At 40.4% G+C, this 21,157-nt stretch overlaps 1 protein-coding gene and 1 pseudogene across 5 annotated transcripts in view; one reads left to right on the forward strand and one right to left on the reverse strand.

Moving 5' to 3' along the window:
• INVS (inversin) overlaps nt 1–21,157 on the reverse strand; it is a 168,559-nt gene that overhangs the window by 82,314 nt on the left and 65,088 nt on the right. For 3 of the 5 annotated variants that reach the window (XM_046023241.1, XM_046023237.1, XM_046023240.1), the window contains exons 4-5: nt 7,552–7,725; nt 3,470–3,655 (exon numbers count right to left, since the gene is read on the reverse strand). In XM_046023241.1, coding sequence (XP_045879197.1) covers nt 3,470–3,655; nt 7,552–7,725 — 360 coding nt within the window. The remainder of the gene's footprint in view (nt 1–3,469; nt 3,656–7,551; nt 7,726–21,157) is intronic. The other 2 variants (XM_046023242.1, XM_046023239.1) reach the window with 1 other exon arrangement.
• LOC123953208 lies at nt 11,083–11,455 on the forward strand (annotated as a pseudogene).

Here is a 21,157-nt window from a genome sequence, read left to right on the forward strand (position 1 = left end):
CCTGCCCCAATGTGAGCACTCTCCAAAGGGCCACTCCAGGTTTAGAGCTGCCTGTACAGTCACCCTATTTTATAAAATCAGTGCATGAAAGTAAAAAATTATAAAAAAAAAAAAAAAAGAATAGTTCGGAAGGGCCTAATAGCAAAATGAAGTGGAGTCATTTATCTAAATAAACCAGCTCCCAATTAAAAAAAAAAAATCAGTGCATGAAAGGTATTATAAACACCTCAAAAAAGAGACGCAGAATTTTTCCATGGTGGTATTTTGGGCCTTTGAGTTTCCCAAGGACTAAGATGTGTTTATAAGGGGCGAGGGAGCCAAATCTGTGAGGAAATAAGATATGATGTGTGACAAGTACTCTCTAAGGATTTCAGATAATGAAACTGACACATAAAGAATATAAAATAACGATCTAAAAAGCATGGAAGAAAATAAAAAGTGAAATAAAAGATGAGCAAGGAATAAAAACTAACAAAAAGACGAGGCAGGCATGAAAAAAAACAAAACAAGAGCTTTTATTTTTTTATTTTTTTTAAAGATTGTATTTATTTGATAGAGAGAGAGTAAGCAAAAACAGGGGGAGCGGCAGCAGGCAGAGGGAGAGGGAGAAGCAGGCTCCCTGCTGAGCAGGGAATCCTGATGAGGGGCTCCATCCTAGGAGCCTGGGAACATGTCCTGAGCCAAAGGCAGACGCTTAACTGACTGAGCCACCCAGGCGCCCCCCAGGTAGAACTTGTAGATGTAAAAATATAATCATTAGGGTTAAAGGCCCAATGAAGAAGACAAATAAGGGAGTGGACTCAGTGGAGGGAAGGCTCGGTCAACGGGAAGGCACACCTGCTGTGCTTATCCAGAACACAACAAGAGAGAGGAGAGCGTGGATTGTAGAAGAGAGGAGACAAGGATAATACATGAAAAGGTCTAAAATATGTGTAACTGGGACCCTAAAGGCAGGGGTATAGAGAATGAAAGAGAGGGGATATTTAAAGAGATAATAACTATATATTTTCCAGAACTGACAATGCAGAGTATACACCAAACAGGACCAAAAAAAAAAAAAAAAGCCCCATCCCAAGCCGCACTGCAGTGAGACTATAGGATACCACACAAAGAAGAATATAAAAGTGGCCTGAGAGAAAAGATAGATCATCTGTAAAGTAAGACAATTAGACCAGTAACAGACCCCTCCAGAGGAACAATGAAAGGCAGAAAGAAGCAAAGTAATAGCCTAAAAGAGTTGAGAAGTAATCACTGCATATACAAAATAATTTTATCTTTTAAAGTCAAATTTGTGTGTTCTAAACAAATAGGGCTAAATATTAGACTACCATAGCTTGTAAGCTGGAATCTAAGGAGTGATTAGAAATCTCAAAGAAACCACTGATAAAAATTCAAAATTAGGGGCGCCTGGGTGACTCAGTGGGTTAAAGCCTCTGCCTTCGGCTCAGGTCATGATCCCAGGGTCCTGGGGTCAAGCCCTGCATCAGGCTCTCTGCTCAGTGGGAAGCCTGCTTCCCCCCCTCTCTCTGCCTGTCTCTCTGCCTATTTGTGATCTCTGTCTGTCAAATAAATAAATAAAATCTTAAAAAAAATTCAAAATTAATAAAAAGTAGAGCAAGCTGGTTAGATGCATATGCTAATGAACAAGAAATATCAACTGCATTTCTATGTACCTGCAACATCCAATTACATATATATCCTAGACATGCTAAAAAAAAGTTCAGGGGCACTTGGCGTGCTCAGTCAGTAGAGTATGCAAAGCTTGATCTCAGGGTCATGAGTTCAAGCCCCATGCTGGCTGTAGACATCACTCAAAGAAAAAAAAAAGTTCAAAGCAGCACTATTTTTTTTAAAAAACTGATTTATTTATTTGAGAAAGAGGAAGAGAGAGTCCATGCTAGTGGGGGTAGGGGCAGAGGGAGAGAATCTACAAGCAGGCTCCCTACGGAGTGCAGAGCTGCTCTAGGGGCTCGATCTCACCACCCTGAGATCATAACCTGAGCTGAAATCAACGAGTCCCACACTTCACCCACTGAGTCACCCAGGTGCTCCAAAGCAGCACTATTTTTAGATAGCGAAGAACCAGAAATAGTTCCAAATGTCTATGAATAACTGAATAATGTGTGGCTTATTCATAGAATGGAATACTATGTAGCAGTAAAAAAATATATTACAGTTATACATGGCATAGATGAAATCACCAGCATACTACTGAACAAGAAAAGCACATTGCTACAAAAAACATTCAACGTGATTCCATGTATACAAATGTCAAAAACATTCAAAATGAAACGATATATTGTTTCGGGATATGAATATATGTGGTAAAACTATAATGAAAATCAGGAATGACAAACATGGAATTGAGGATGGTGGCCGACTCTCAGAAAGGGGAGAATAGAATGGTGCTGGGAGGTACCCAGGGAGCTTCCAAGGAAACAGTAACATACTCGCACTTAAACTCAGAGATCCGTGGGGCGGGCCGGGTGGCTCAGTCAGTTGAGCGTGGGATTCTTGATTTTGGCTCAGGTCATGATCTAGGGTGGTGAGATTGAGCCCTGTGCCAGGCTCCACACCCAGCGTGGAGCTCCTTAAGCTCCTCTGCCCCTTCCCTGCTCCCTGCGTGCATGCTCGCTCGCTCTCTCAAAAACAAAAACGAAAACAAAAAACAAAACTCAGGGATGAGTACATGACTATTTGTGGTTTCCATATTCTTCAGATCTTACGAGTATTTAAAAATGCTATCTTCATGAAGTATTTAATAAGCACAAGTATGAAACAAAGTCGGGACATGATGAACACAAATTCAGGGAAGTGATTGATGGGGGACGTGGCAAATGAGACACAGGGGAGAGAATGTTTGGAAACTGGCACAGAGGAGGGGCGCCTGCGTGGTGAAGTGGGTGGTGTCTGACTTGGTTTCAGCTCAGGTCGTTAGGACTGAGCTCTAGTCAGGCTCTGCACTCAGCATGGATTCTGTGTGGGACACTTTCTCCTTCACCCTCTGCCCCCTCACTCCCTGCTCTCTCTCTGTCAAATAAATAAGTAAATCTTAAAAAAAAAAAGAAATTAGGGGCGCCTGGGTGGCTCAATGGGTTAAGCCTCTGCCTTTGGCTCAGGTCATGATCTCAGGGTCCTGGGATCAAGCCCCGCATCAGGCTCCCTGCTCAGCGGGGAGCCTGCTTCCCCCTCTCTCTCTGCCTGCCTCTCTGCCTACTTGTGATCTCTCTCTCTTAATAAAACCTTTTAAAAAAATTTTGAAAAAGGAAAAAAAGAAATTGGCATACAGGAAATTCTGTGATCTTAAATAGAAGCACTAAGATGTTGTATTTCTTGTGTGATAGGTTCACATGTTTGCTGGATTTCTTTTGCTTCATAATTTGTGTGTCATGTATCTGCTTTTGTACATTGGCTATTTCATAAAAAAAAATTGTTCCATGGAAAGGTCCAGCAGCACCACCATACTCACCAGAATGCATCGCACTGTATGAACGGCACTTGGATCCTTGTGGTTGGCTGCCCAGTGAAGGGGGATCTTGCCTTCCACATCAGGAATCCCAATGTTGGAGTCATGCTTGATAAGCAGCTTGACGTGCTCAGGGTTGTTGTAGTAAGCACTCCAATGCAGAGCTGTTTGCTGCAAAATTGAGAGAGTCTCCAAAAAACAACAGTAACAAAGTAACAGTAACAACACAACAAACTTTTCCCAAGCTTTCATTGTGTGACAAGGCACTGTTGTAAGAGCTTTATGTATTTAACCACCGACAGCCATCAGGACAACTCTGGGAGGTTAGTACTCTGGAAGTTGCATGTGACTGATGAGAAAATGGAGCCCCAGGAGGAGGAGTAATCTGCTCAGGGACATAAAGGTAGTAATCTCCAACATAATCTCCAGCTGAGATTTTAACCCAGGCGGCCTGAGTCCAGAATCTGACCTCTTAATAACGATAGGCACTTAGGTCATTAGGTACTAATCAATGAGATTAATAATACTGAGAAAAAGAAAAGCAACCCAGTGGTTTATGAATAATTATCAACAAAGCAAGTGGCGATTTTTTTAAAAAAGATTTTATTTATTTATTTGACAGACAGAGATCACAAGTAGGCAGAGAGAGAGAGGAGGAAAAGCAGGCCTCCTGCTGAGCAGAGAGCCCGATGCGGGGCTCGATCCCAGGACTCTGGGATCATGACCCGAGCCAAAGGCAGAGGCTTTAACCCACTGAGCCACCCAGGTGCCCCACAAGTGGAGATTTTGATATTACACCAAGCATTCTAAGAATTTGATAGAATGTTTTGAATTTCAGTATCTATCAAAAAGAAGATCTCCATGCACAGGAAATCACAGATCTGGAATCCATTTCTTACATCAAAGTACAAATTTAAATTTAACACTCATTTTACAGGATAAATTCTTATACCTACTACTGATGTGAAGATACATGTTGAGAATACAGCAGCACTTGCTTTATTTTAGATAGAAGTTAAAAATCAACATCTTGGGGGCGCCTGGGTGGCTCAGTGGGTTAAGTCCCTGCCTTCGGCTCAGGTCATGGTCTTGGGATCCTGGGATCGAGCCCCGCATCAGGCTTTCTGCTCAGTGGGGAGCCTGTTTCCCTCTCTCTCTCTATCTGCCTCCCTGTCTACTTGTGATCTCTCTCTCTCTGTCAAATAAGTAAATAAAATCTTTAAAAAAAAAATCAACATTTTGATGGGGTATCTGGTTGGCTCAGTTGGAAGAACATGCAACTCTTGATATTAGGGTCATGAGTTCGAGCCCCATGAGGGGTGTGGGGCTTACTAAATAAACATTAAATAAAATGTTCCATAAATAAAATTTATTTTACAAAAAGAACATCCTGAACTTGTTGGCATTTCTTTGAAATCCCCTCTGCTGTTCTCATCAATAAACTGTAGGAAGATTTCCCTACTAGAAGAGTTACTGAGGGAAAACAGAAATGGTTGTGCTGTACATTATCCCTTACGAATAGCAGCAGCATCAATTCAATCTAGAATCAGATAATTTAAACAGTAGGAACCAAGCTCACTTGCTACACAGAGAACTTGAAATGTTAACAAAAGTGGTATTCATGGAAAGTGTACCTATAGGTATTTAATATGAAGAGTTACTCATTACTTTTTATGTAGTAATGATTACAGAACAAAACAGTCACAAATGTAAATAGCAAATAATTTCCTATAGCCACATTTTTTCTCTCCTTCCCTTCTCCCTCCCTCTGCCCCTCCCTTCTTTTTATTTACATTTTTAGTAGGCTCCATGCCCAAGATGGGGCTTGAACTCACTACCCCGAGATCAAGAGTTGGATACTCTACTGACTGAGCTGGTCTGGCCCCTAGATCCACATTTTGAATAAAGAACACATACCGTTTCTGTAATTCTTTTGCTATGTTATGTTTGTTCTGAATATATTTGCTGAAATATAACATGAGGCCTGTTGACTCTAACAGTACCGAGTTCGGGATGTATTTTCTTTATCTTTGAAAAATTTTTTTCCAGTAATTATTATTATTATTATTATTTTTACTGTAGTAAATTGTAGGAAACAACTGTTTTTAAATGTACAATTCAGTAGCAAGCACATTCCCACTGCTGGGCCACCAGCAGGACCTTCCCCAGAACTTCTTCATCTTCCTGAACTGAAACTCCAAGCCCATTCAACAGTGATACTCAATTTCCACCTCCTCCCAGCCTTTCACTCAGCATAGTAACTTCAAAGTTCATTCATTTTGTAGCATGTGTCAGATTTTTATTCCTTTTCAAGGCTGAATAATATTCCATTGCACGTCCTGCATTTTGTTTCTCTAACCATCCAGCAGTGGACATTTGGGTTGTGTTTGTCTTTCCGCTCTTGTGAACAATGTTGCTATAAACATGGGCGTATAAATAACCGTTCACATTCCCGATTTCGATTCTCCTGGGAACATGCCCAGAAGTAGAATGTGGGATCATAGAGTAGCTCATGTTTAATTTTTTTTGAGAAATTGTCACACTGTTTTTCACAGTGGCTGTGTCATTTTATACTCCTACCAGCACAACACAGGGTTCTAATTTCTCCACATCTTCGCCAAAGTTTGTTATTTTCTGTGTTTGTATTAACAGTCATCCTAAGGGGTGTGAAGTGTTGCCTCATGGGGTTTTTTTTGTTGTTGTTCAGTTTTAACATATGATATAAAATTATTGGTCTGTGATGCACTGGAAATTTAAAGAAAACATAAAAAACGGATTCTTCCCGTTAGATTGTTCAAAAATCCCAGCTCTAGGCTTTTGTCTTGCTCTCTTCTGTTTGCCTGTCTAGATCTTGCAGATGTGTTTTCCATCTGTCTGACTAGATAACTTCCCATCCCTGTTCAGTAACAGAAGAGTACCTGTGTACAGGTACTGGAAGATAGCAGGGAGTTCCTGGAAGATACTGGGGAGGACATTTTAGAGCCTACAGACATCTGTGGCTTGGCAAGTGATTAACAGGTTTTGTACATTTATCAACGTGCTTGTTCAGTGAAATATTAGCACTACAAATGCTGTGAATAAGGAATAACATTAGTTTATAGTCGCTGCAAAATAAAGTCAATGTTAATTTCAGAACGCTGTGTTACATAACAGCTAAACAAAACCTGAAAATGACACGAAGAACCTGTGAGAATGAAGGGATCACTGGAGGTGGACCTAGTGGGTTTAATCCCAAGAGTTTTAATTACGTGGGAGTGTTGGAGTTAGCAAGGCTCCATGATTCAGTGCCTGCTGGAAAGGAAGAGGACTGCTGAACTCGTCTAACTGAACACCACATTTTTTTCGTGTAAAGAGCGGTAAAAGCGTCGATCGAAACAGTGACCGGCTTGTACAAGCTGGCGAAAGGCAAGAGCTGGGAAGATCAGAGATCCCAGCAACAAACGCCAGAGTGGATGTTAGAGCCGAAATGAAATGAATGACATTCACTTTATAGCTCACATTCCTCGAGAGCATATTATGCACTGGGCATTGTGTTAAACCCTATTTATATGTGTTCTCTTACTTTATCTTCAACAACCCTGTCATTCCCTTTCACATACGAGAAAATGGAAGCTAGAGGAGTTAAGCAAATTTGCCCAAAGGTGCAGAACGAGTTTCATTGTGGCTTCTAGACCGAAACCCAAGGAGTTTGATGCTAAAGCCCAGGCCATTAAACCACTATGGGCCTCCTACATTGCCCCCAGCCATTTGGCCACCACAAGCCTAACATCAACAGTAACTAGTGCTACTAGCTATCAAATAGTGGTGTCTGGGGGTAGGCCTGGGTTGAATTCTGGTCCTGCCACTTGGATCTTGGACAGAACTCTAATCTTCCCCATCTGTGAAAAGGTGATTATACTACCTGCCGCACGTGGCTGGTAGGAGGATAAAAGGACCAAATTTAAGTGAAATATTTCACCGGTGGGTACAAAGACGAGGAAATGTTCCAGCAAGTGATGAGTGATAATTCTTCTTGAGGTTTCACATCATGAAAGGAAGCATTTGCTTGTTGCTTTTATTTGCGTCCAATTTTGACAGTCCCTTACCTTGTTCTTATCCTGTGTATCCACTTCTCCAGGTGCCGTAAACTTCAGCAGGAGCGCCAGACACTTAGGGCTCTTGTGCCGGGTGGTCAAGTGCAAGGGGGTCATCTCTTCCAGATCCTTTTGCATCCAGTTTGCTCTGCGTGTGAGTAGGAGTTTCATGAAACGATAATTCCCCTAAATAAAAAATAAGAGACAGGAAGAAGAAATGTAGTCTGGGGCCGAGACATGTTCTAAATTTTAAAATGTTTTCAGTATTTTAACTATTCTGTTTGAGTAAAAATATTCAGGAAAATATCAGTAAATATTCAGTAAAAATATCCAAAGGAAAAATACTTACGATTCCACTACCCCGTCAATTGTTTTCCTTTTTCATCTTCCCTTCCGACCACTTTCTGGTGCACACAGTTTACACAGTGGCTGGTCAACGCTTCGTTGTGTTAAAGCATTACCCTTTATTTAACTGTTCTATTATTGTTTCCAATATTTTCTTTTCTAGAAAATGCTACAATGTACTTTTATTTCCCCACGGTTTTTCTTAATTTTCTTCATAAGAAGAAATGATCAGAAACCAATTTGCTGGGTCAAAGGAGTTTGCACATTTCACAGGGACTAGAACAACACAACGGTGGGGCTCCAGGTCAACCATATGTGTGTGTTGTATGGGCACTTTGAAACAGAACCGAAACCTCAAAACCTGGTCCTTTGGAGCTCCTTCCTGAGATCTAGTCCCATATTTCCAATACTGGTTGGAGCCTCTAGTTCACTTGGTACCAAGCCTGAAGTTCAACATGACCAAACTATAGCATTAGTAGAATCAAGTTCTGTGCCTCCTTCATGCCTACTTATCTCTCCCTGTTCAAAGCAGAGTGGCAGTCAGGTTATCTGTCCTTTTCATCTTCAGAGATCTTCTACATCCTTAACATTGTTGGAAATGTGGTCTGTTTGTTTGTTTGTTTTTTAAGCATTATAACCCATTGATATTCTACCATGAGTGGCTATTAGCATTAGTAAGAAGATATCTTTCAGTGAAGCAGCACACCCGCACTGTGACAAATGTCTTAGGCAAAGGGGATCAGCCAGAGGGACAATGAGGTGCAGAAGGATGAAGACTTGTCTGCTCACCCACAGGGGCAGAGACAGGATTCAACTCAGCTCAAGGGCTGGGCCACAGGTAAGAATCAGGGGCTAAGCGAGCGCCCATCAGGCTGTCTACATTAGATGGGCAGGCTGGCAATGGACGGAAAAGCAAAGTGACCTCGCTCAATTATTTCCTCTCAGGGAGTTTTTCCTTGACCACCCTAATTGGGAACTTGTTTTGTTTTGCTTTATTCCAGCACCTTCCCATTGCCCATTGCTCAGTCTGTAGTTACATACATGTTTGCTTGTTTCCCTTCACTGCGATCTCCATCACAAGCTGTAAGTGTCATGAAGACAGAGACAAGGTTCTATGGAGCGTTGGGCTCGGCATAGCTCCGGGCACAGCAGAGGGGCTTACCTGAAGGATGGAGTCAGTGAGAGGAAAGAAAATACCTCCCCAAGGTTTTTCTTTTTGTTTGAAAATTTTTAACGTTGCTATATCAGATAATAATAGCTAAGCATCCTAATTCTCAGATCTCTGGTATTCGGTTACTCTTACTTTTGAATGTTTTATTTATTTGGGCATCACTCATCTGGCTTTCTCATGGCATCCGGGGCCAGCTTTTGAGAGGTAAGGTGCTAAAATTTCCTCAAGAGGGCACCCTGCTCTAAATCTCTTGCCATCTTTTCTTTGTAAAAAGAAATGATCCCCAGCAAAAACAAATCTCTATATGGTACTTCCTACCAAAAAATAAGGCTTGACCTTTCTGAGCATAACATTTCAAATATTACGGAATAATTCATTATGACCTTTTAAAGATATTCAATCAGACAATCATTTTGATTCTGAAATTTAGGGAAAAAGGGAAGAAAAAGAGAGAAACAAGAATATGTCCGTGGGGGTGACTAATGACTTACAGACGCAGTGCTTACACTGTTCTGAGGATTCAGCTTGTAAAGCTTGATGCCCTCAGTAACCATATTTATTCATTCACTCAAAAAACACTCACTGAGCCCTGTCTGAAGCAGGCAACCTAGTAAAATGTTTACACTAAGCTTTACTTATTACAAAGCTCTTTGATATAGATTTTATCTTTGCTCCTCATCGAAGCAACATGGAAAGGTTTTACAGATGAAACGAAGTATCCTCCTGGGCTCCCACTTCCTCGTCTGCGAAACAGGGATAACAGTACCCGAGATTATTGTGCATATGAGAGGATAAAGATCATACTTGTAAAATACTTTGAACAGTGCACAAAGCAAATGCTTGGTAAATGTTTGCTAGTTTTATTATGAACAATCTGCCAGTGTGGAGGAGGCAACAAAATGTAGCCAATCAAGTAAACCAAGAATGGCTCATGATGGAGAGCACAGAATGATCTGACTATACATAGCATACACACTTCAGCTGGTGATTAATCCAAGGTTAGGAACAAATAAAAATAAAAATAGCTGGAATGTTATCAATAGTGGTTTTCTGAAAAAAAAAAAAAAAGTTGTTTTTTTTTTTTTTTTTTTTACATTGAGAAAGATGCCTATATTCTGCCTACAGATAATGATGACATGGGATCAATAAGGGCATACCCAGTAGGAATTCAGCTGGAACCCTGGGGAGATGTCAGCTTCTGTTCCAAAGGACAGAGATACAAAAGAGGTCTTATCTACAAATGCTGGGACTAGAAACACTATAATCCATTTGGACCACTGTCAACTTCCTGGTCTCATGAACAAGCATTTATTAGATGCCCAGAGTATGCAAACTCAATTCTGAGAATGAACGGAGGGAAGAGAGAATTCTAAGAGCTAAAATCAGGAGACTATTTCTAGTGTCAGTGGAAAAGGGGAAGATACCAGTTTGACACAGAAAGCTAATGTGATAACTCTCTGAAGGTTGTATGACTCTGGGGACCCACATCACAGACAATTCTGTCTCCTGCAAAGCCCTCTCAGTATAAAAACAAACAAACACAATGCTTAAATGTTTTCTCAATATTCCTTGAAATTCAGAATACTTAAATTTTCTGGTTAATTCTTAAATCCCAAGAATAAGGAGGATTTGGAAGTTAATCTTTTAGCACCATCTCTCAGGGGCACACAGAACCTGATTCTGAGGTAAACACTGTTTCAGGATCTGCTTTTATATTTCTGACTGAGTAGGAAACAGTATAAGAGTGAATGAGATAAAAGATGAAGAGAGTAGATATACTTTATCTTTTTTAAGATCTTATTTATTTATTTGAGAGAGAGAAAGAGAGAGCATGAACTGTGGGGGAGGGTAGATGGAGAGGGAGAAGCAGACTTCCCATTGAGCAGGGAGCTCCACTCAAGGCTTGATCCCAGGATCATGACCCGAGTCCAAGGCAGATGTTTAACCTACTGAGCCACCCAGGGGCCCTAATGGGGTATATATTCTTAAGAAAACGGGTGGTACTTTTCTAACCACGGCCCAGCAGAATGGTTCCCACGAAAAAGGGTGGTGAGAAGAAGGGCCATTCTGCTATTAGCGAGGTAGTGACTGGAGAACACACCATTAACATTTATAAGTGCATCCGTGGAGTGGGTTTCAAGAAGTGAGCCCTTTGGGCACTCAGAGATCCGGAAATTTGCCTTGAAGGAGATGGGAACTCCAGATGTATGCATTGACACCAGGCTCAACAAAGCTTTCTGGGCCAAAGGATTAAGGAATGTTCCATACTGTATCAGTGTGCAGTTGTCCAGAAAACGTAACAAGGATGAAGGTGCACCAAACCACCTCCACACATTGGTTACCTACGTACCTGTCACCACTTTCAAAAATCTATAGACAATTAATGTGGATGAGAACTAATCACTGATGGTCAAATAAAGGTATAAAATTGCAAAAAAAAAAAAAAAAGAAAGAAAGAAAGAAAAAGAAAATTGGTGGTAGTGAGCACAAGTAGGAGAGCTGAAGTTATAGAAAAGACATGATTTAGTCACTGAAAGGACATTAACCCTAATGTGGTCAGGTCTGTTATGCTACTGAAATGAGAAAACATTTGCTAATGTCTCTGAAACATTGAATAAGATGTTTTCTTTTATTAGGTAGCCATAATCCTCATCTTAATCTTCCTGTAATTAACAAGAGCTGCCTTTGTCTGTAATGAAAATGATTATAACATTTAGATTTCCCCTAAATGCATGAAAAGGACTATAATATCTAAAAGGGTGAAAGAGGATGAAAAAGTTCTCTGACCTAGAGAACAGCACTGGAAAAGAGTCTGGGAAACAAATCAATCAAAAATGCTACTTTTAATCTTACATTTTTTTTTGTCTGTCCAGTTCTCTCAAATGGACTTTTTAAAGAAAAAGCATATAGTCAGTTAATCTTAATAACAATAACTTAGCAGTTTTGAGTGAAATACCTTGATATTTTCCTTTAGATTTTTTATTTTTAAGAAATAAAATATAACAGATATGGTTGATACTCTCTTTGTGCTCATCTCCAATTCCATGACCTATTCTCCTTTTCTAGAGACTACTATCCTGAAAAAGGTGTTTATCATTTCAATGAATGCATTAATACTCTTGCTTCTTACACATACATGTATCCATAAGCTACACAGTATCGCTTTACATGTTTTCATTCTTTATATAAATAGTAATGTATGAGTCACTTGTCATCTTTTACTCAAAAGCAGCTTTTTTGGGATTTATCCAAGTTGCTCTGGTTCACACATTTTCCCTGGAGAAAGTATTTTGTCATATGATAATAACCATGTCTTTATTCTTTAAAGGAATATTTAGCATGTTTCCCATTTTTCACCATTCCAGACAACACTGTAGTAAATTTTCTTGTACATGTCTCCTGGTAAAATGTGCAAGAATTTCTGTAATTGCTGGGTTGAAATTGCTCTTAATTTTTAAAAAAGATTTTATTTATTTACTTGAGAGGGAGAGAGCATGAGAGGGGAAAGGGTCTGAGGGAGAAGCAGACTCTGTTGAGCTCGATCCCAGGACTCCAGGACATGACCTGGGCTGAAGGCAGTCACTTAACCAACTGAGCCACCCCAGCGCCCCTGAAATTGCTCTTTAAAGTCCCTACTCCGATTTATATTTCCACCAGTAACGTACAAGAATTCTTGCTTCTTCATATCCACACCACACTTGTCATATTTGCTACTTTTTGCCAATAAAATGGACACATAATTGCTTTTTACCGTGGATTTAATTTTCATTTCCCTGATTGAGATGGAATGTTTTTATATGTTCATTGGCCATTTGCTTCTTCTGTGAATAGCCTTTTTGTGTTGTTTACTCACCTCCCAATTTAGCTATTTGTGTTTTTCTTAATGATCTGTAGGAGTTATTTACATTTTCTGGATATAATTCTTGGTTGGTTTGCAAATATCTTCTCTCTTTGCATGGCTTGTCTTTTGCTTTGTTTATGGTCTTCAACGGGGAATGCATTCATGATCTGAATAATGATATTGCTAGCTTTCTTAGCATTAGAGTTATTCATCTATTTCAGAATTTTTGTTTGCAGGCTTATTTTAAAGTGAAGATTGTTTTCTGTTGTTTTCATTTTTTTTCTTTAAAGATTTTATTTATTTATTTGACAGACAGAAATTACAAGTAGGCAGAGAGGCAGGCAGAGAGAGAGAGGAGGAAGCAGGCTCCCTGCTGAGCAGAGAGCCCGATGCGGGGCTCGATCCCAGGACCCTGGGATCATGACCTGAGCTGAAGGCAGAGGCTTTAACCCACTGAGCCACCCAGGCGCCCCCTTCATTTTTTTTCTTTTTCCCTCTCCCTCTCTCTCCTTGCTCACCCATCCAGCTGCACATCCATTCCTGGCCCACTAAGAATCTGCTCTTACAATGCTCGCTCTAGCCCTGTCTCCAGTGATCTGAGGGATGTCTTCCTTGTCCTAAGGCTTGATCTCTGTCCTGCTCCTGCCACTTCTCTAGACAAAGAGCTTCCCCTAAAGCAATAGCCTCATATTAAGGTAAAGAATACCCCCCCCAATTCTAAGTTATTTTCTTGGGTTTAGTGTGAATACGACCACTTTTCACTTGCTTAGTGGGAAAAAGGGAGTGTCTTTCTGAACCAGAAGTATCTGAAATCATATTCGACAAGACTGTTCTCTGTTCCTGGTTAAGTGCTTTAATCATGAACTTCTAGACTACTGACAGCTGTTTTTCAAAACATTCTGGATATCTACCTCTACATTTTTTCTCCAAACAGCCACCATATTTTCTGTACCCGGCTCCTTGGGACCCTTGTTATGTGGTTCCTCTTCAGCTGAAACAATTACTTGAACAGACTCCAAGGCTTAAGACTTGGCTAACCCTGCCTGTAGCAGCCCTTCTCCCTACTGAAACACAAAAGAGAACAAAGATTTCCCTAACCCAAAACCATACTTTGGGACCAAGATGTTTCCCAACTAAGATCTTTGCGTTCTTGTTCTGTGTCCTCATCACTTATATTTACTCTCAGTGTACTTGAGGAGAAAGCAACTGTTGGACTATATTTACAAATGTTCACTACATTTCTGGTTCACTTATAAGTTTATATATAACTTTGTCTTGGAAACATTATGAAAAATATATACTTACATATACATATATACATACATATATAGTAAATAGTTGAGGTTGGGCTATACTATAGTATAGTATATACTATACTATAATATATTATAAATATATACATACATCTATATGTGTACGTGTATATATATATAGTATGTGTGTGTGTGTATATATATATATGTATATACATATATATATATATAAAAGAGCACATACGAATGTAAGGTAGGCATTCTGTCCTATCTCATTCCAAATCCTAATCACATTATGTATCCAAAGATACATTATTTATAACTGAAATGGAAATATAGAAACATGATTTATTATTAATTCTAATATTTCTATAATTATATATTTATAAACACTCAAGGCATTTGCAATATTAATTTTTTTAAAAGAATCACTATCCCTAGGAAGCACTTAGGTCACAAATATTAGTGATCTCATTATATCAAATTTTCCTGTAATGGTTGCAGACACAAATGAGTCTTGGAAATAGCACAGGAGTGCTGGGAACAGCAATCTGCCTTGGGTCCTGAGTGTCCCTGCATGTGTTTACTGGGTATGCCAAGAATGCAAAGCCTTGACTCCTCTTAAGCCATTTCTCAGAGTTGGGTTTGCAGCCAGCAATCTTGAAGGACATTAATGTCATCCAGGACTTCAGGCCAGGGGATTCCCAAAACTCAGTATTTCTCAGATGTCATGCAAACCCATCGTGTACCCAGTGTCTACCCAGGTCCTCTGCGTTGCTCCCACAGCTCTTGGGGGCAAGGGCTGATTGCAACTGATGCAAGTATGCAAATGCTCATGTTACTCTGCCATCAGTAAGTAATAAGGCTTTTTTTGTCTCTTTTGGTAGGCTTGTGTCTCCTGCTGGTACCCATAGGCAATTTATTGTCTTGTTATAAGTTAGCATGCGTTAAAGAAAATGTAGGGTAAAATTAAATCCAAGCCCTAACAGTACAGGCAATGAGGAAGGGATGCTGACAAAGACATAGTTTCCTCGAAGAGTCAGGGCAAGGGCCCTGCAGGCCAAGTTCAGGGATAAGAAGAGTCTCTGAGATGGTGCTTAAGTGGTGGGCAAGGTCGGGGGTGGGGTAAGAGATCCCACTGTCCTATCTGTTAAAGAATCTAAATGGTGGCAAGTAGAACTCAAACCAGGTGCCCAAATGGTGCAGGTGTCCTCTGCTTACCTTCCTGTGGGCAGGCAGAGGAGGGGATGTTAACATGAGCATGGGAGGGCTTGCTGAAGGCAGTATGGGTGTGACTGCTGAGCCAAGGAACCAAAGTGGAAACTAATGGTGAGAGCAACAAGGAATGAGCAGCTGCTCAAAAGTGAAAGCAAATGCAAAGCCTTGCCTAATAGCACAGAGCCAAGTGCATCTTGCACCTGATCCCTGCTGTAGCCTTATTTGTCTGGCAATGAGGACAGAGCACTGGGTATAGAGGTGGTCACTGTCTGAAGCAAAGCTCCTGGCTTAATGGTGCCCTTGATGCTTTGTCTTGGCCTGGTTTACTGATAATTTGGCTAAGTTAAAACCTGATGGTCTCCACTAGGAGGCAGCCCAACCTCAATGACAATCTGGTAAGGGCCAGTCAGGCTAGTGGGCTGAAATGAAGCCATCATCCTTACCTTAGACAATACTCTTAAGGACGGGGTATGTTTTTACTACCTCTTGGGTTGTTGCCAATGCTCTAGTCATCTGGTCTGCCACTTGGAAGACTATAGATGGTGGAAGATTAACGATACTCCTCTTTGTGGTTACAAATTACAGAAACAACTGCGGCTGCCATTAAACAGCCTGAGTCTCTCATGTAGATGCCCACAGTAAGGGCTCATTCTCTTATAAGACCAACTGGAATCAGGTTGCTGAATAAGCCTGCATTGCCCAGGTCACTGGCCATTTACCACCTGGATCCATCACTGCACTAAACAATGTGCATGATGAATCCATCATCATAGACGAGGCATGAAATAAAAGGTATGTATTTGATGTAGAAGCTACCACTGCATGCCAAACTTGTGATTCTTCTATGTAAGCCTATTTTGTGTGTATGTGAGAAGGAGGCCACATTAACAGAGCTCCTGCCCATTCCTTGCAAGGACTTTTGACAACTCTTTGTCAAGGCCACCTCATGCCTCTCCATGGCCAACATTTTTTAGGTTACAATATTGTTGCTCCAGCCTGATTAGCCTACACCAGCCATAGCACTGAGACCACTGAACCGAAATCATTTCATGTTGTGGGGTTTCCAGACCATCTGACTATCTTAGTCTGATTATGGTGTACCTTTTGTCACAAAGACCACCAGACAATGGGCCAATGGTTAAGGTATTTTACTGGCATTCTATGTTCTCTACCACCCTCAAGAATCTGAAATTGTTGAGAGTGGGCATGGCTTCCTCCAAAGTAAAATCAAAAAGATTTCTGGGGGTGCCTGGGTGGCTCAGTCATTAAGCATCTGCCTTTGGGTCAGGTCATGATCCCAAGGTCCTGGGACTGAGCCCTGCACACTCCTCCTCCTTGTGTTCCCTCTCTCGCTGTGTCTCTCTCTGTCAAATAAATAAATAAAATCTTCAAAAAAAAAAAAAAGTAAAAAGATTTCTGGTTCTACCTCAGTTACCTCCTCCTGGTCCACACAACTAAGAGAGGCAGTTTGGCTACTGAATGTGGCCACCCCTAGAAAGACTTCATATTCTCAGGGAAGCCTCCTGATAAATAATCATAACAAAAGGAGTGGGGACTACACATACCTATTTTGAAAATTTGGGATATTTCCTTGCCCATTCGGTTATGATGCTTATTCCTTTACCCTAAGGACTATCCCAGGCTGGCCTGTTTGGTACAGCCCCTGGATGGCAGCCCAGACAAAAGGGGGCTTAGAGATTCAAATTTTATTCTGGTTCAGTCACTTGAATTTGTTAGATGGACATGGTCCTAGATCAGAAACATTCATAATGACCACCTGATTGAGTACACTGTTTACGACATCTTCCTACAGTGCCCACATGGGCCAAAGTGGGGGATATAATGAGTCTCTGTAAGTTTGTTCCATATGCACCTACCCTTCTAGAAGAAGGGTATGGGTACAAGTAGCAGATGACCGGAGAAAAGGTGAAGAGTTATAGTCATTTGGATGGGATACTTCAGCACCTGGGAAGGGAATACCTTAGATCTTGAGAGGTACAAGGAGAGAGAACATAATTCATGTTCTCTCTGTCCTCTGGATCCAGCATTGCATCCTGGATATTGTTTGCTGCCTAAATCAAAGAGCAGCTGAGACTAGCAGGATGATCTGTTTCTTGTGTCTGCCATTGCCACTAACATGCTATTAAACAGAAAGGTTCAGGTGCACATGGATGGTCCTGAAGTCTTCTGCTGTGCTTGACACCATCAATGGCAGCTCCTGAATGTGGATCCCCTCGTATACGTAGAAACACAGGAAAGGGCTCAATCTTACTTTAACCTAATGGATACAAATTCATATGTCTCTCCTGATGTGTGAGAAGCTTTGGGTTATGCCATGCATGACAATCAAGCTGTAACTACTTGGTGATACTTCTCATGTGGCATAGCCAAATTAATGTTACGGGGACACAAGTTTAACGGCAAATCAAATTTAATGGCAAATTTAACAGCAAACCAAATTTAACAGCAAATTTTCAGGTTATATGTTTGTATGTGGGGCAGAGAGGACCATGAAATATGCCTCCATTAGTCCATCTAGTGCTTCCTGTAATTACTGGTAATCCTACCAAAGATCCGCAGGTCAATCAAACTCCCTTGCATAAGTCATAATAGATAATAGACTCGTCTTAGAGTGCATCCTGGTTGTATAAAACAAGACCTACTGTTTCCCCTGGTACTTATTAACAGTTGACTTAATCCAAGACACTGAGGGTCATAGTTGAATCAATATTGCAGGTTGTTCTCATCCTGCTGCTTTGAGTCCTATTAAATGTCGTAGGAGACATATTAAACAGATTTGTTTTCAGCCTCTGCTGGTCAGATTAATCAGAGTAGTAGATGGAATAATAGCATGCTCATGTCAAGAACATGTAGGAATAAGTGATGGATTGTTGGGAGAGGCAATTTACTATGGACCCTAATCATCTCTGCATGTTGGGTTTTTTGTTTTGTTTTTTAATATTTATTTATTTATTTATTTGAGTTATGGAGTTGGGGGTGGGGAGACAGAGAGAGAGTGAGTGGGGAGGAGGGGCAAAGGAAGGGAGAAATTCCCAAAGCAGACTTATCCAGGTTCAGAGTTCAATTTCATGACCCTGAGATCACGACCCAAGCCAAAAACAAGAGTCAGATGCTTAACTGACTGGGCCATCCAGGTGCCCTCATCTCTGCATGTTCTAACGCCAAAAATGCAAAGTCCTGACCATTCTCAGGGATGTGTTAGCAGCAATCAACTGGACAGATGAGGTCAATTTTTACCTCCATGCTTAGTTATTGCTTATTATAAAAGCAGTAGATTCCTCAGTTCTGAAGAAAACCTACCATGTGTACATCATTCAACTGGGCCTTCTGAAACTCATTCATTATTCTTCGGGGCAAGGGAAATCAATGCAAACATATAGGTGCTGATGTTTTTTGTTGTACCGTGAATAGTAAACTTCTTTGTCTCGGGCCCTGGAATCTCTTGTCTATTGTCAGCATCCATGACATGGTAATAGATCAACTTCTTACCTTGTTTGTAGGGTAAAATAAAATTTCAGACTCTGAAAATAATTATTTTTGTAATATGAAATGAGGTATAACGTGATTAGAAAGTTGGGCAGGGCACAGAAAACAAAAAGTCTAATAATACAGTATGACAATAAGTCTTAAAATTGACTGTGTAGGTAAGAGGGAGACAATGAGGAGTTTAAGAAGGAAATGACATGAGAGGATTTGTGTTTTTTAAAAAAATTCCCTGGAGGCCATGTGGAGCATCAATTTGACAGGGACAAGTCTTAGTGATTAGTGAAATACATGAGAGGACTCCTGCATGGGTACAAGGTGGACACAATTGGTGTCAACAATGGAAAAAATGGAACAAAAATGGGGTTAGGAATGAAGAATTTGAGTTCTATTTTTTCAACATGTGGAGTTTGGGAATTCTGAGGATTATCAATATAGAGATGTCTAGCAAAAAGAGTAAAAAATGAAAAGAATCCACATGGATCTAAAGACTGAAGGAGATGGAAGATCCAAAACATAGGGTTATGAATCATCTATATTAAGAGCTAATTCCTGGTATGAGCAAAGCTACATTAAATTGAAACAATGAACCTCTACATCCTAATGGAAATATAAATGTAATTTAAATATTCATATAGATAGCTCAGTACAATGCAATCTAGTATCGTTCTTTTTCCTAGACTATGACCTACCACTACTATATCCAATACAGAGTGTAAGTGGATTGGAGAAGAATGGCCCTTCCTCATTAGGGACATATATTCTTGTTTGCTTGGCTCATTTCCTCATTTCAGTTGATTTGGGTGTCTTATTGTACTCTGGTTTCTCGGTCTTTTATTTAATGTGACTCTATAAGAAAGGAAACGGTTACAAAAACCACGTTTTCAAATTACATGAATTCACTGGGCTTTAGAACTGAAATTAAATCTGCACTGTTTTTCCCAGTTTTTCAGGTATTCTCCCTCTTTCCATAAATTCCTGATAGCCCAGTCTAAACACCGTGCTTCAGAGCTAAAATTTCTCATTTCTAACAACCACGATGGTTACCGCATCATTAACCTGCCACCTTCAGCCTATCTTTAAAAGATTTTTAAAAAGCTATTTGAGAATTTGCTAAGCAAAGGCTAAGAATGGCACTTCAAAGACAGAATAGGAACTCTATTTGTTGTTTTTCCAGTTTAAGATGTTCATCCATCTGGCAGAGCAGCTAGACAATACATCAGCCAAGAACATCTCCCTGGATTGAAACAGATTCTGGCTCTCAAAGAGGATTTGACTGAAGGAAAGGCAACATCTCTAGTTGTTCTGTGGCTGAACTCTTCTAATATTTCTCCCCAGTGCCTCCTCCAAGCCTTGGCTCCTTCTACCAACTTGGTTTCCATAGGAATAGACAGAGCTATGAAGTGGCACACAGTCAAACAGCATAACAGAAAGAGAAAACGTTACTGTCAAAAACAACACCCATCCCCCCACCTCCACTCCCCACCCATGGAGAAATGTAGACTTAGATTCTCTAAGAGAAGAAATGATGTAAAGGTGTCCTTGACTTTGGGGCTTTCTTACCCAATGCTGTATTCGTCGTGTGCTTTTTCTGTCTGTTAGAGCTTATTGTTTTTAGATTAATATGAAAGTTAGTCCCTTCAGTGGAGAACATTTCATACAAAAAATAAATATTTTTTAAAAGTTATAAGATGTTGTGATGTGTATGTCCACCAGTAGAATTCTGTTGTGCTTGTGAAGGACCCTTCTGTATTTAGAGTGGTGTTTTAAATTGGCACAACCTTTTGCAATGACTATAAAATGTATTTTGGGGGCACCTGGGTGGCTCAGTTGGTTAAGAGTCTGTCTCAGCTCAGGTCATGATCCCAGGATCCTGGGATCAAGCCCCACATTGGGTTCCTTGCTCAGCAGGGAGCCTGCTTCTCCCCCTCTCCCTGCTGGCCACTCCTCCTGCTTGTGTGCATGGGTTGTGTGTGTGTGTGTGAAATGAATAAAATCTCTTAAAAATTTTTTAAAAATGCATTGTTTCCCATAGTTGATATAAATGTTTATAGGAAAACATTAATTTTTTCTTAAATCAGTAATTCTCAAACTGTAGCATGTATTGGGATCACCTGGGGAACTTGAAAAACTTGTTAAGGCTTTCCCTCAGAGATTTTCATTTACTAGGTCTGGTGTGGAGTCTAAAACTTTGCATTTCAAACAAGTTTCTGGGAGATGTTGGTGCTGCTATTCTAGAATTCTATACTTTGAGAACCATTGCTTAAAAAAAGAACTTAATATGGG

This window comes from Meles meles, chromosome 11, assembly GCF_922984935.1.
Source record: "Meles meles chromosome 11, mMelMel3.1 paternal haplotype, whole genome shotgun sequence".
NCBI classification, from domain to species: domain Eukaryota; kingdom Metazoa; phylum Chordata; class Mammalia; order Carnivora; family Mustelidae; genus Meles; species Meles meles.